This window comes from Dendroctonus ponderosae, unplaced genomic scaffold, assembly GCF_020466585.1.
Source record: "Dendroctonus ponderosae isolate FM_Combo_2020 unplaced genomic scaffold, Dpon_F_20191213v2 Dpon_F_20191213_7, whole genome shotgun sequence".
NCBI classification, from domain to species: domain Eukaryota; kingdom Metazoa; phylum Arthropoda; class Insecta; order Coleoptera; family Curculionidae; genus Dendroctonus; species Dendroctonus ponderosae.
In genome coordinates, this window is record NW_026018916.1 from 9,931,166 (window position 1) to 9,946,421 (window position 15,256).

Consider the following 15,256-nt stretch of genomic DNA (forward strand, 5'->3'; position numbering starts at 1 on the left):
GATTACTTTTTGATAAATAATTCGTTCTTATTGCGAAATAGGAGCACTATTTATCAATCTGTAATAAAAGACGTGAGGAAATTCTGTCTTTGAGGCGAAACACCCAAAAAGAAGTTTGTAAAAAAAGGTGGTTCTCAGTTATATTTTTACGGAATGCCAAAAAACTTAAAAATACTCCAATTCTGTTGTTCGTTTTGATGGTTAGATTGATGAATGTATTTAATGTGTCTATCTTTTTAAGCAGGTTTTAAAGTTTGATCTGAAAGCGTCATGGTTCCATAACTTTTTTCATTTGAACATTATTTTATTTAAAGCCGTTAAAATAATAAATTTCAAATGGAAATTTGCAGGAAAATTGTTCACAATATAAAGAAATACAAAATAATTAAATCCATAATTCAAGTTTTGCTACGTTGCTTGTGATTACTAACATGGTGTGGATGTATCCACATTATGATGTAACCCTTAACTTCGAACTATCGAATTTTTTGGCCCAATCACCCCCCACAAATATTCTGCTACTTTTGTTGACCCAATTTACACTTTCAGATTATATAGGACACAGTAAAATTGACCTTAAATCGCTTTTTAAAGATGGGCGAGCACTTACTAAACTGTCTCGGCTTCCACCGTTATAAATTTAAGAAATTCGGAAAAATGGATTGAAAGTTTACCTATTCACCACACCTAGTGATCAAAATGATGACATTTTTAAATGTAGCCCTTGCTCTTCTACTGTATGGCACTAATCGATTTATTTAAAATTAGCTTGTGTTTAAGCTTGCAACGATGACCCATTGAATAATATTTCTTGCTTGCAGATGGGAAATGTGTTTTTAAGTACTTCAGCTTGCAGATGATTCAAATATGTAGATTCACAAATCATTAACTGTTACAGTTGCTAGTCAGAAGCTCAAGAAACTGGAAAGCAGTCTTTATAAAAAAAATATGATTACAACTTTTTTTTATATCTGAATTATATCATTAATTTAAAGGTTTAACATAAGCTGCACGTTTAAAAGAAATTCTAAACAAATTCGAAGATAGGATAACCGTCTTCGAAAAATTATATTCAGAGGTACTCATGAGGTTGCACCATAGCTGCATGAGCATTTTATTTCACACGTAGTTAAAAAATGTTTACTCACATCACAGCTTTTGGAAGAATTGAATTTGCAAACTATCTATTTGTACAATACTATTTCCAAAAAAATGACTTCACGAATTTCCTGTCATTTTCTCTATCCTCAGAACAGATGATTGAAGCAGAAGAGCCTAAGTCTTCCAAAGACGCTGAGAAGAATTGTTGCTCTAACGATCTTAAACACAGTCTATTTGAGGACCTCAGACTGAGCCATCAATCATAACTATTGCTACTGTATGGACACATTTTTAAACTGGCACCCACTTTCGACTCTTAAAATAGATCGTGGGTCAGTTCAAACGAATCGATGTGTCCAAATCATTGAAATATCGCTTACACACATGTGATGTTATTTTGTGAGATTTATCCCGATTTTTTAATACTTGGGGTCAAATGCAAACAGCGTAGCAGCGATTTACTCTAGTATTATCTGCATCAACCGTATAATATCACAGCTGTTGTATAAATAGGTAATGTCGAGCAGAATGCCGAATAAATCCATATTGATAACTATCGCTTAATAAGCGAAACAAGATTGCATGGTGCAGAATGTTGCGTTTAATGCCACGCAATTCTATATTCGATGCGGACACTTGCGAATTGATAAAGTCGACCTTAAGAATGGTGGATTTTTTTTATCTGGCACGTGGAAATGCAGCAAATTTAATACCTGAGAGAAAGCTCAAAAAATGGGTATGGATGCTTCCCCATCTTCAAATAGATAAGTTTCATACTTCAAACGTACCATTACTCCAATTAAGGAATTTTCGTACTGCTAAAGAGCATATTTTTTAAGTGGCAGTAATGCCTGAAGTCAAACCTACAGGATAAAACTTTTAATTAAGGACATTTACTGTTTTTAACTATATTATCTTCATCCTCGAATAGGGACTACACGTTTCACTTTCAGCTTTCATACAATATTAGATTTTACTGGTTTATAGTAAACAATTTTAAATTGTATAATTCGAGAAATGACGAAATCCCTAGATTCACATGTTAGCAGATCCCTTGAGCTTAACCACCGTTTATGTGAGTTGGAGTCAGTTTTCTCATATATTATGACCTAAAAAACATTGCGTTCTTGTAAATCTTAAAACTTCAATTTTCTTTATTCTATTTACTCGTAAATTGCAATTATGCATTTCATTGAATAATTTATTTGGCAAGTAGTTAAAGCTATGTAATAGAAATCCGGGCCTCACATTATTTAAGAAATGGAGTTTAAGTAAATTCAAGTAATGTTTGAAAAGTTTTCTGAACTTATGAACGCTAAATCATTAGATTTATCGATCAGATACGAAACCTCATTTGAAGCCTTTACATCGGAATCATCGGAAACAATGATCACTTTATTCAGCGATATAATTTGAAATTTCCGTTTTGTAAGCAATCTGGTTAGCTTGGGGTAGAAGTATTTTCCTATCTGATGTCACTTTATCATGATGTCAGAGTAGTAACGCATAGCTTACTAAATCAAGTAATAGCTGCCTGTATAAAGTTAAAAAGCTTGGCTTTTCCAACAGATACAAATCTAGCACTGCTACTTTATTTAAAATTTAGTTTTCTAAGCAAATAAGGATGTTTCAACGTTTAGACGAAATATCGTTAGAAAATAGGTTGTCCCTATTTCTTAATATATGATTTAGAGTCGGAAATTTTTCCTATTTGTAATAATATTGGTCTTGTATACAAGCTTACTATGGCTTAATTATCTTCTGATCACTCTCTAGTTCAGTGCATTTTAACAGCATTCCTAGCAATTATAATTAAATACATCTTATATTTATTTATGTGAAATGGATACTAGATGGTACTTCTACATTTTTTCGCGTCAAAAATGTAAAAGAAAAAATTGCGTTGTAAGTAAGGTAAGTAAGTATTTCTGAAATTATGTTCGTTAATTTTTGTTGCATTTAAACTCTCCTGCACGCCTTTGGACAGAAAAACATTTAGGAATACGAAAAAAGTTACCTTTTTCATGATTTAGAAGAATGTGTATCATCATTTAGGAGAATAAAACCTACAAAATCCGGAACCAATTTTTGGTCAAATAGGGCTTCTACGCTTTAAAAATTAACTCCTATTTTTGATACTGAAACATGCACAAAACTTCAGACAATTTTCTTATATTGTGCCCAAAACCCGTGACTTCTCAAATCAATATTTCAACTGTTCAAGTAGCTCTAGTATAGTATAAAAACAAATCGAATTAAATGTAAAAACTTATATTGTAATAATATTGGGTTTAAAATTCTGCTATACGATCATCTTATAGGACGTTCATTTCAAGGTGGAAATTAATTTTTTAGGTCGTAAATATTTAACTTGTTTGCAAATTGAAAGTCTACTAACATTTCAGGAAATGGTATGAGAAAACCCATATAAAAATTTCACTATAGAACTAGATTTACTAGATTTAGTGAAAGGAGATGCCTACGGAAACATATGTAGTAGAGCACGATCCATGGCCAGTCTGAAGTTCAGATCTGACTCCTCTAGACTTATGATTTCAAGAACATTCATCCATTAGCATTGTCATCTTAGAAAGTGGATGTATTTATTTCCTAGCCACAAAATGTTTAACTTGATGAATAGGGCAAACTCGACTGATTTATCATGAATGAATTATTTCGTCCAAAAATCATGATAAACTGCCTCTTTCCTAATTCTCTTACAATCCTTATTTTACGCAACAATACTAATATTGTAAATATAATTAAACTTTTCTGAAAACTTTGTTATGAATGCATAATATGTCGCTATCTACTGGGTTGTGGGAATAATCTCTGTAGCATTCATTAAGCCGGCGGCCCATTATCTCTTATCAAATGCTTTTTTATATTCATGACTCCCACAACTTATATCGTAAGCAGGAGAAGAAGGAAGAAATTCTAAAGTTGAGTAATTGAACGTTTTGTGCAGGATTCTATTCAGACATGTTACGTTGCAATTTTTTCTTAGTGAGCACGTTAACATCATTAAATCTCTTCGTTGCTTAATAAACTTTGTAATGGAAGTACAAGCAAAGTACATTTCACATTGACGTAAGAAAAGTAAAATAGTCACAATTTGTGGGAACGGCGATTTTTACTTGAATTTAGATGATTAAAAAATTAAAAATTCTTTCTAAATTCAAGTGTATAGATAAAATAATGATTTTGAGTATCAGATGTGTATATGTATAGTTTTTGCAGAGTAGGATTAAAACGATATAAAAAAACAGTGACCCGATATTTTATTGTAGGCTCGAGACGATCGAGCTCGATAGCGTGTCAGTCCCTAGACCAGCATAACTCACGTTTTTAATGTTTTTTCCGATCTAGTGTGAAGTTGCTAAACTTGATTGATTGAAATTGGCCGCATAATGTGAAATATTCAAAATACTTTTATTGGAATTAGTGTTTTATTTTTACATTTAGAAATTATTATTGTTTGATTATTGTGAACCGCTAGTTGGTCTTTCTCATAGGTTATCTATAATTATTATGAATTAATCTGATGGGTTTTGTTTTGGAAAATTTGACTGCAACGTGGAAATGATCTTTTTAATTCGGGCATTCTAAATTCTAATAAAAAAATGTGTTCTATAATACATGGGATCTAATAAAATGAAATTTGAACACGATATATGTTGGTTTATTTAAGGAATATTGCGGTGTAAAGACAAATAAAAGTACATGTTTCCCAGTGTCACAAAAAAGTCATACTGCACATGAACCTGAATTATTTATCTCGCAGCTCAGTTATTTATCTGGTTGACTACGTTTCAAATACGAGGGGATAAATAATACATAAATGTTCTCTCGTTGCCTGCTTTGATTGTTAATCTTACTTTACGACGATACGAATTAAGAGGCATTACCAAATAATAAAACTGTAAAATATTAACTACTTAGAAACACATCACATCAAGTTCAAGCTTACAAAATGGCACAAGTTTAAAAAATATGTAATTTTAATCGAGTATTATTTTTGCGGCACATTTAAAATTGCAGAACGTTTTTCCTAAGTTGAATAGTTCTCTGAATGAAAACTGTACAAATTTGCAAAAGGTCCATTTAGCCTGAATATTAATATTAATAAAAGTGAGGGTGTCAAATTTGGAATTGCACTTTAAACTTTTTGTGTCTTTATTTCGAATATTTAAGCGAATTAAAGCGGATGCCAGCAGCAAGAGTTGCGAAAATGAGGAATGCAATTGTTCTCGCTCCTGACCGTAATTCGCTGAAAGCCCTACTTAATGTGTTTCGACAACTTGACTTTGTGTTCTTAATTGTATTCTTGTTTTAAGTAAAGCTATTATTTGTAAACCGCTGCTGAATACAACAGGTGCGCTTCCTTAATGCGATTTGAAATTTTAGCGCATTATCACCTCATAATATAAAATGCTTTCTATAAATAATTTGAACAGATTGTATTTCAAAGTTTTTTAAGAAAATGTGAAAATGTCATTATTGTCACTGTCTCTATTGCATTTATAAATGACAAAATGTGCTATAATTTCATTCATGTGCATATTTAGGCCTAAAGTAGTTATATATTTAAACATTTAACTATAAAAATTGAGTCGTTCCTTTTTTTAAATCATTGATGGCAAAATCAATAATTATTTTGCTACCAAGAAATTGGTTTTTTTTCAATTGTCAGTTATCTATTTCGACCAAAACATGTTAATTAAACTTTTTAAAATATAGTGAATTGTAAAATATTTCATTTATACTAACAATTTCTTTGCAACAATCAAGGAACGAAGCACTTTATGATAGTGGTAGAAAATAGCGCAAATTGCGTGTAAAAATAATATAAATGAGTTGGAAGCACATTTATAAAAAAATTTTTCTTCTCAAATAATAGAAAAATTATTATGTGAAAAACATATATTATTTTGTCGTTGCACTTACTGGATGTTAAGAGTTGAAAAGTCAGCTACTCCGGACACTGGGTCAGACACTAGCTTACCTGTTGAAAAGCGCACAAATGATAAGTTTCATAAACGTGTCTCTAGCTTTATATATTCCTGGTGATGGCAAGTTTGGATTGCCGCTCTTTGCGTACGCACAGCCCTTTCTAGGGCTCGATGTCAACGGCGTGGGTCGTCGAGAATCCCTCGAAAGAGGTAGATGATACTGTCGTAATATACCACAAATAATTTTAAAAAATTACTAAACGTTTTCATTTATTTATTGAGTCCAAAAATCAGCAAGCACATTCATGAAAGGATTTTTACGGTTTTTTAAGCAGCTTTTACAAAACGGACCGGTAAGGCTTTACGAAGAAAATCTCAACAATTTTGGTTTCTGAAACTTGAGATATTTTGATACCGCCAAGATGTCTTACAAATAAAATCAATTTCATTTGCAGGCGTTGTGAAAACATAATTTATCGCCGTATCAGCCTGATAAGTTTGATAAATTATCCTCACTAATACGAATGTTTGCATAATTCAATAGTTCAATAGAGAGTCAAAAGTTAGATGCAGATAGAAATGCAAATAGAAATTCAAACTCTTCATCTCACAGTACAGAAACTAACAGAAATCTCGCTTTCAGCAGTAGTTAATATTTCATGACTATTTTTCGGGAAACAACCCAATTCAGTTAAACCACTTATTGTGCTTGTCTTCTTATCTTCTTTTATCGTCTCTGTCTTATCTTGGCTTGTGGATATTCGTCCGACATTTGGTGATTTTTTATTGTGTTGATAGATCAGGGTATGTTGTTAGATCTTCAGCTGCCTAAATTTAACGCAAAGATCTTATTAATTTCTTAACGCTTTTGTAACCAAAAAAATCAAAACTGATGGATGAATAAGCTCTTGAACTGTAATTTTCTATAGGTTAACATTTATTGCTCTTTATTTCAATTAAATACTCTCAACAAGTATGCAATCTTTATTAAAATGTTTATTAGATCTTGTATATGAGGACGAAAGAGCTTTGTATCTAAACATTGTCTCTTATTTAAGCAATATTAGGGTTTGAAATGTTGTGAAAATCAGTTTTAGAAAATGTAGTTTAATAGTAATCAGATTTAATTTTGGAACGATTCTGCAATATTTACATGATCTACTGAAAGCTGCAATAGCAATCTGATCGTATGCAGTGCGAGTAAGATAAGAGAGATCAGACCGGAAAAAAGTTTGTCTGTTTACCAGGATTTCGAGCGGCTTTAACGTATATACAATATCCGATCAGTCCCACAAGACAAGAAAAATTTGATCTTGAAAAATTAATTAATGTTCCGAATTCTTTACGAACAATATTAATCGATTCCTAATCGGAGTAATAAAACCCTATAGGATTAAAGGTGTGCTAAACGGTAATTTTTCTGGAACTGGTTACAATGTTGCAGGTTCACTTTAGCATTAGGTTCCAAAATGCGGCTCCAGAAGTAACATGTTACTTTTTCAATTTTTTATTAAAAATTCGCAATGACGGTGATGATGGTAGAAATAGTGGCGATATAATTTTTTCAAATTATGGTTTTACAGTTTTAAACAGAATTCATATCGTAGATACTAGATACGTAGATAGTTCTATATTGTTGAGGCGGATTCATGTTTTCACAAAATGTTTGTTGGGTATTTTGCCTCAAAAAATTTTTGACCTTAAGAAAGGCAGAATTTCCTCACGTCTTTTATTACAGATTGATAAATAGTGCTCTTATCTCGCAATAAGAACGAAACGATTTTTTGATAAATAATTAAATATTTTTGATAAATAATTCGTTTTTATTGCGAGATAAGAAAACTATTTATCAATCTGTATTAAAAGACGTGAGGAAATTCTGTCTCTTTTTAAGTCAAAAATGTTTTGACGCGAAATACCCAACAAAGAATTTATATCAGTAACTTGTAACACTTTAAACTGTTAACGGGTTTCAGAAATCGAATAAATAAGTAATTTTCTAAAATAATTTCAATGGCAAACGAAACAATCCACTGGCCTATTTAAAAATTTATCTTTGCAATAAGCACTGAATTGTGTGAATGCAAAATACTTCAGCATCATAATTCAATGTGACTTACGACCATTTTTAATTCCGAAAGTTCCGATAAATAAATCGGCTGATATCACAATTGGCTTTGAAATTATATCGGTAGTCCAACATAACGTGTTTTTTTCTAATACCCATTTATTAACTTTCCTTGCATGTGGAAAGAATTATATTTATTTTCTAGAGGCTCTAGTCCTATAGCTGAAAGTTCTTTTTATATCCTTCTAAAAGCTATAAAAACATCCAACCACAATGGCCAAACATAAAGCGCTGAAACTTGAGAAAAGGTCGCTAGATGCTTCTTAATAAGGCGATTATTTCGTCGCTCTCAGGAACATGCGGAAATATTCATTTCCGTGATGATAATTGATATAATAATACTGATAATTATCTAATAAAAGCCTTAACTTTATAGCAAATGCACTAAAATAAATGTGTATTTAGAAACATCTTAAACGGCAGCAAGTTTTTGACCAAATAAGGGCTTCTGCATGAATTGTTATTTCTGCACATAACATTGCCAAAAGAGAATGTAATCTATCTATAACTGTAATATTAATTTATATAAATTCTTTAAATTTTATCTTGATTTGAATAGTTTACTTTTGAAAATGTAATATATTTTGTGTATTTACTTATTTCTTATTTGACTAGTTTTGACTGTTACTTATTCCATATTTAGTTCTAAAAAATAGTAAACATTTTCTAAACTTTGCTAAAAATCTCAGTGGTTTCAAATATCATTTGGACTTAACAGTAAAAGACAAAATTCTAACTTTTGTCCTAAATATTTCCGTAACAATATCCTAAAGATGAACTCGAATCTTGAAGAGAATTATTCGAACTTTTTTAACGCTTTTAATAGCTTTAAACGAACGAATTTAATAGCTTTAAATTTTGTTTTTAAAACCAACGCATAACATTATTATGGTACATTTAAATGCAAATAAAAGCAAATTAGATCATTCTGAGAATGCCGGTAAATGAAAATATCTATAAAAAAAAATATTGATGTGCATCTGATATTGGAGCCGGTCTAATGTGGGGGACTTTTCCTACTTGAACAATCAACAATATGCCATGTTCATAATGGACATATCAAATATCCTGCGTATTAATCACTGCAGCCCTTAAACGTCAACTTTATTTATTTAATTTGATAAAACGCACTTTAATTAAGTTTTTCTCTTTAAGTGGATCATATATTATTTTTATCTGGGGGTGGAAAACTAAATGAATGGATGATATTAGGTCTAATGACCAAAGCTATAAACGAGCCGGGACAAAGGAAAATTGTATATTTTGGGACGATGGAGTCCTGATATTTTGTGTTAGAATACACACCTAATTTGCCTAATTGTCTAGTCTCTCCAGATTAATAATTATATATGCATATATTTTTTATTATATATTGCATAGAAGCTCTTGTATACTGGGCGATTAAAATTGACGTAACTTAAAAACCAGTATGAGAAAATTGAATCAAAACTTTGTTGTCCCTAAGTAAGATAAGTGTCCAGAATGGTTTATGCGCTGCAAAAAATGGTTTAAACCTTTCAGTGGCACTCGGAATATCAAATTGGTTTTTGGTTATTGAAAATAATGTAAGAACAAAAGTAGAACATTATTCTTGGCCAACAATTTTGGAACAGCCCGCTGGTCAAATCCAACGATCCTTAACATTATCTACCCAAAAGTTGACTATCGTCTAAATATAACACGTGCAAACTAGATAACGAAATGCCATGAAATAAAATTGGTGGCCAAGCTCCTGCGACTCCAATAAATAAAAGCATTCGGCTGTGTTCGTTAGGGAATATTTCTTGTTGGCGAAAGATGCAGATGCAGCGTAATTTCAGATGCAATTACATCCCTATTGAATGTCAGTGCATTTTAAATATTTCGAAATCTATACAAAGACAATTAATTTATGAAGTTACAATATTCGAAGCTGTGCGTTTCACTAGTCGGGGTTTTATTATTATTGTTATTGCAGTATTTTATTTATTTATCTGTATTATGATTATGGCTTTTGTATGCCAATAGACTTTTAAAAATGTGCCAAAAACGGGTTCTGTAAATATTCCAGTGAGTTTTTAGTAAAGAATGTCGTTCTAATATGAACTTGAAACACTTGGTGATCTCCAGGACGATTGACAAGAAAATATTGCTTATTCTGCCTCCAATCTCCTATAAATTTTTAAATTTTAGATTTAGGTCAGTGTGCTTTATTTACAGTAGCATATTTCGGTTTCAACTGCAAATTTACATAGCAATAAGAACGTGAGTGCACTTTTAAAACTAGAATTTCAGCATTCAATTAGAATATTCAGTTATTTTATTTTAATGGTTTTATATAAATTCATGTGCATTCAGTAAGTTTTTCTGGATATTAAACTCTAATAAAGTTAGAAAACTTTACGTAATAAATAGAACCAGAAACTTTCGGAGTGAAATTTAAATTTTGCATTCGCATATAATACGAATACAGTTTGCTCTAAAACAAAGATTTGTATTATTATTGAAAACCCACTCTGTTTTTCTTGAGATATGAAACGATGAAAGACTTAATGATAAATTAATCAAATTTTAAAAACATGTACACCCGATATTTTGCACAAATTAGTAATTTAATAGCCGTAAATTTCTGCTAAATATGTATTTAATGCTAAATAATGTAAATACTTCGAAGTGGCTGAAGCCCTACTTCGGTCTTCTATTTTAAAATAACGTTCAACAAATGCCTTTTCCCAAATGGTTTTGCGATAAATCTGAATGTCTTCCAGACTGTTCGAACTGTTATTGTAACAATAACGTAAGTGAAGACAAGTCGCGCCTTTTGCTTTCGTATATACTAGAAAGTTTAAATTTAATTTTAAGTCTGCAGTCTACATGCAGGTACCTACCAGTCTTGTATCGTATCTCTATCGCTGCAAACATTCATTTTGAAGTATGTAATTGTTTCCAAAAACTTTTCGTCTTTTGGAAGAACTTACTTGGTATGATCACACATTTTCCTTGATGAAATCAGAGCAATATGATAAATCCTAATTAATACGTTAAATTCCGATGAGTATCTTGCTTGGCATTATTACCCTTATTCAGAAAAAAACTTTGGTAGAAGCTGATATTTTCGTCAACCATATATGCAAATAATTGCAAATCCCAGCAAAACAAACAAGTTTTGATCCCTCAATTGGATCAGGAAAAACGGGACTTCCAAGCGGCTGAAAAAACATAATCCAACATGAAACAAACATTTATTAAAACTCCAAAAAATCATACAGCAATGGAGGACAAAAAGTGCGCTTAATTATGCGGAAAGTATTCATAAAATAGTCGAGGATAACTGTTCCAGGCCTGTGTTTGGGCAACTTTTTGAATCATGTTTATTTTAAGACATCCTAATTGGGAAATTCCATACGCTATTTAGCTGGGATATCTCATGACGAGCTTATTACAGACTTTACAGGGTTAAAATTTAAGGTGGTAAATTAGAATATTGTTACATTTCTTCAATTAAATGCCTGTTTTCCTAACTCTGAAGGGCACATTGAAATAATCTTTATTTAGAAGTACATTTAGATGTGGTATTCTTTTGATATAAATTCAGTCCAATATCTACAGGGTGTCAGAGAAAAGCTGTTATACATGTACCACGGTAGGGCATGTTATTTAGTACTCCTTTATATAAATTACATTAGCAATCTGAAATACTCTTATATTTTCCCATAGAAGCTAAAAAAGCTTCCAAAATGTGCCGTTTGTCGCACTCCATTAAAGCGTCAAACAGTATCCAGTATAGACTTTTCGGTTGAATAAAATCGAATTTAGGTAAAAAAATTGCCAATAAAACTGAGAAAATTTAAAAGAGCTTTATTTTATTAAAAGGCAACCTCATTTCAATAATGCTGAAAGGGTGCAAGTCACTTCTGAAGATAATCGTACATATACAGGCAAAAATCATGAAAATCGTAGTCGTAGTAGTAAAAAGTATGTTGGAAACACACTTTACCACGTGCAATATTATAAAATAAATTATTTTGTATTGAATCCTGTTCCCACAATAAATTATAGTATTCTGACGGCAAAAAAATTGAACATGACAGTAAAAGTGTATATGTAAATGTTTTTGAAATATAACATCAATAAAAATATACATAACAATCGTCAAAACATTTTTTTTATGGCGCACTGTAAAAATAATCGATTTAGAAAAAGTTCTTGTCTTTATGTGATTATTTGTTTCAAAATATTCAAACATTTTATCATTATGATCTCTTTAATTGAAAAGGAGTCATTGAAAGTGTGCATTTTATGATATGAAAATTTTTTAATATTTAAACATGGAAATATTATCTTTTTTAGCGACAATCGCTAAAATTTAAGGCAAATTATCCAAAAGATAAGATAACATAGGAGCGTCTGAAATCAATCTCACCATTTTATTTTGCTTTTTCAAAACCTACAGGATTTTAGTCGCTGCTATTAGGGTACGAGCATTACATGAAGAGCAAGTCTATTTGAAATATACGGCAGCATTTTTTAATTTAGAACTTACGTTAATATTATTATGTGCTTTTCCTGTTGCGCCCAATATTAAAAATATAGTCAAATAAATTATCCAAGTTTTGATCAATCAAATGTAATCTAACCGGATTGGGAAAAAGCATTCACAAGTTTGTCCAAAGGAAGGGTGCATACATTAGAATTGAACATAAAAAACTTTTATTTTCTATGAAATTCTGGATTTTTATTTCCCATCAAAAATGTGACTTGGTGTCTGAGAACTAAGTTTCCTTAATTAAAAACGAAACAGCTTCGTGCCAGTGTCGAAAAAAAATCAACTGTTGAGCATTTTCAAAAAAAAAATTAAGAACAGAAATAACCGCTAAACACTGACACGAAAACGTTAACGTAAATCAAGAACGAAACCCCGCCTGCTCCACAGGCTGGTACTCATCGAACTTGCTGCTCAGCCAATTGGTGATAATTTTGGTGAGTAACTTGTACACGTGAGACAGCAGGCTTATTGGCCGGTAATTCTCGATATTAAGAAAAACTTCTGCGTTCTGCCATCCATCCGGAATTTGGCCCTCTTGAAGGCATTTATTTAGAAGAATCTGGGCCAACGTTTTGGCTATATTTAAGCTATCCTCAGGGTGTTCAAAGGGAACAGGGTGGTTTCCGTCTTAAATATAATAAAAGTCATTACATATACATACTGAATGAATCGTTTTTATGGTAAAAACATATGCATGCAAAATCACAATTCAACAATAATGTTAATATATAATAATCAGTATATATTATCAAGTATTAAATCATCCACTCCAGACTCTAGCTGTGAAATGAGATTTATATATTTTATGGCTGATAGACCAAGCGTAAATACATTTTTTGGTGATCCCGTTTTGTACGTCCGAGTTGTTCGGTCTTGGACTTGGATCGACTGTAGTACTATTTTCACTAAGTAGTCCTCAAAAGGATAAGTGGATAAGTTACTCCATATGAATTATATGCTTGGCTACATATTATTCAGCTTCTTAGGTTATAGTTAGGTGATTACAAAACATTTTGCCATTTCTAAACATTTAATTATTTCGATGTATTTCCCAACTATATAATTAGGTGCCAACTGAAAGTGTATACATATAACTCTCGGTTCGTGAAGGAAAACATTAATTAATGATGGGTGATCCAGAATTGAAATGTATATGAACCTTGACGAGTATGCCATCAGCGACTCCTTTAATTTAGTTATTTATTTGAAACGAGAGTTGGCAAAAATTTTCCCTAAAATCACGTCCTGGAAATAAAGGAGTTTCTCTCAAATGCTGAATTCAATTTAATTACTGAATTAATTTAAATTAATTCAATGTTTACTTTATTTCAAAGTTAATAATGTACAGATGTGAATGTAAATATATGAAACACATTAAAAATGCAATATGAAGTTATAATATATTTTAACTACTTCACATTTTTACATATACATATTCACTTAATCTTTAATATGATTTAGGGCTAAGTATTTTATATGTTTATATGATTAACAAAGGCTCAATATAGGCGCAATATCAAAGGCGAAAAAATCAAATATAGGTTATCACTATAGAAAACTGCAAATTAATTTTATTATTATGTACACTCCTTTTATCTCAGTTAAAATTATCCAGACGACTTAGTCCTCTTTATCTCCCATAAAGTAATCTTTTATCACATTCACTAACTTAACCGAAGGTCCATAGACGGCCCAAACTAAAGGATAAGTAACCGCAATTAGTCCGAAGTAAAACGTAATTTGACTTTGATCTGACTTCCTTGCAAACCACTTAGTGTAAACACTTAATACTAATGCTAGTGCACCAAAGCTGAACGCCAGGGTTCCCGATAAAACATGAAAAAATTTAACTAGTCTCGGTTTGGAAATCGAAAGCTCTTTTTTATACCACAATGCAGTTCCATTGATTACCGGAGGACACGTACATATTAACCCTATCAGACCAAATAAGGCGTGCCAACTTATAAAATGATGTTTGCCCTTGTTTTCCTTATTTATATAAACTATAACAAATCCGGCAATTGATAAAACATAGCCGATGGCTAAGATAGCGACATGGATTTGGACTCGGAAACCTCCTTTCGTCTTCAGCCTCCAGTATGTGTTGTTCTTGTTGATTGCAAATAATCCTTCAGTCATTAGGAGCATCCACTAAAAAAAACAGTTAGTAGATTTGTTGATTCCAGTTTTGCTTATTAAATTTAGGATAGCAAAGCTACTGATTTGAGAGAGTTAATTTTTCTAAGCGGTTACTGGGACTAACCAAATGTTATTGCGAATGTGCCAAATGTCCGAAACAATGCTATCTAATAAAATTGCGTGAAATAATTCTCTGTTAGAAAGGTTTCAGTATTTGCTATTTATTGAATTAAGTTTTATCTACTATTTACTTCTATAGGAAATTATTTTGCAACGTACATTTTTCAAAGGTTTATAGTGTATGATTTCGTTTAATATTCTGTATTTTCAACGTATGATACAGATGAATATATTTTAAAACATATAAATATATTTTAAGAAGCGACATTTTTTCTCTGGAGTATGTACTGC

The 15,256-nt window shown here is 31.4% G+C and overlaps 2 protein-coding genes across 3 annotated transcripts in view; both read right to left on the reverse strand.

Annotated features, from left to right (window-relative positions):
- LOC109542903 (short neuropeptide F) overlaps window positions 1-11,170 on the reverse strand; it is a 28,271-nt gene extending 17,101 nt beyond the window's left edge. Inside the window, exon 1 of one of the 2 annotated variants that reach the window (XM_048668425.1) lies at window positions 11,139-11,170. In XM_048668425.1, the coding sequence (XP_048524382.1) occupies window positions 11,139-11,155 (17 nt within the window). In that variant the 5' untranslated portion in view covers window positions 11,156-11,170. Of the gene's footprint in view, window positions 1-6,048; window positions 6,157-11,138 lie in introns of those variants that run through there. The other variant, XM_019912361.2, reaches the window with a different exon arrangement.
- Window positions 11,171-14,092: 2,922 nt separating this feature from the next.
- Window positions 14,093-15,256, reverse strand: part of LOC109542890 — a 3,009-nt gene continuing 1,845 nt past the window's right edge. The window contains exon 2 of the mRNA XM_019912345.2: window positions 14,093-14,857. Within this exon, the coding sequence (XP_019767904.1) occupies window positions 14,327-14,857 (531 nt within the window). The 3' untranslated portion in view covers window positions 14,093-14,326. The remainder of the gene's footprint in view (window positions 14,858-15,256) is intronic.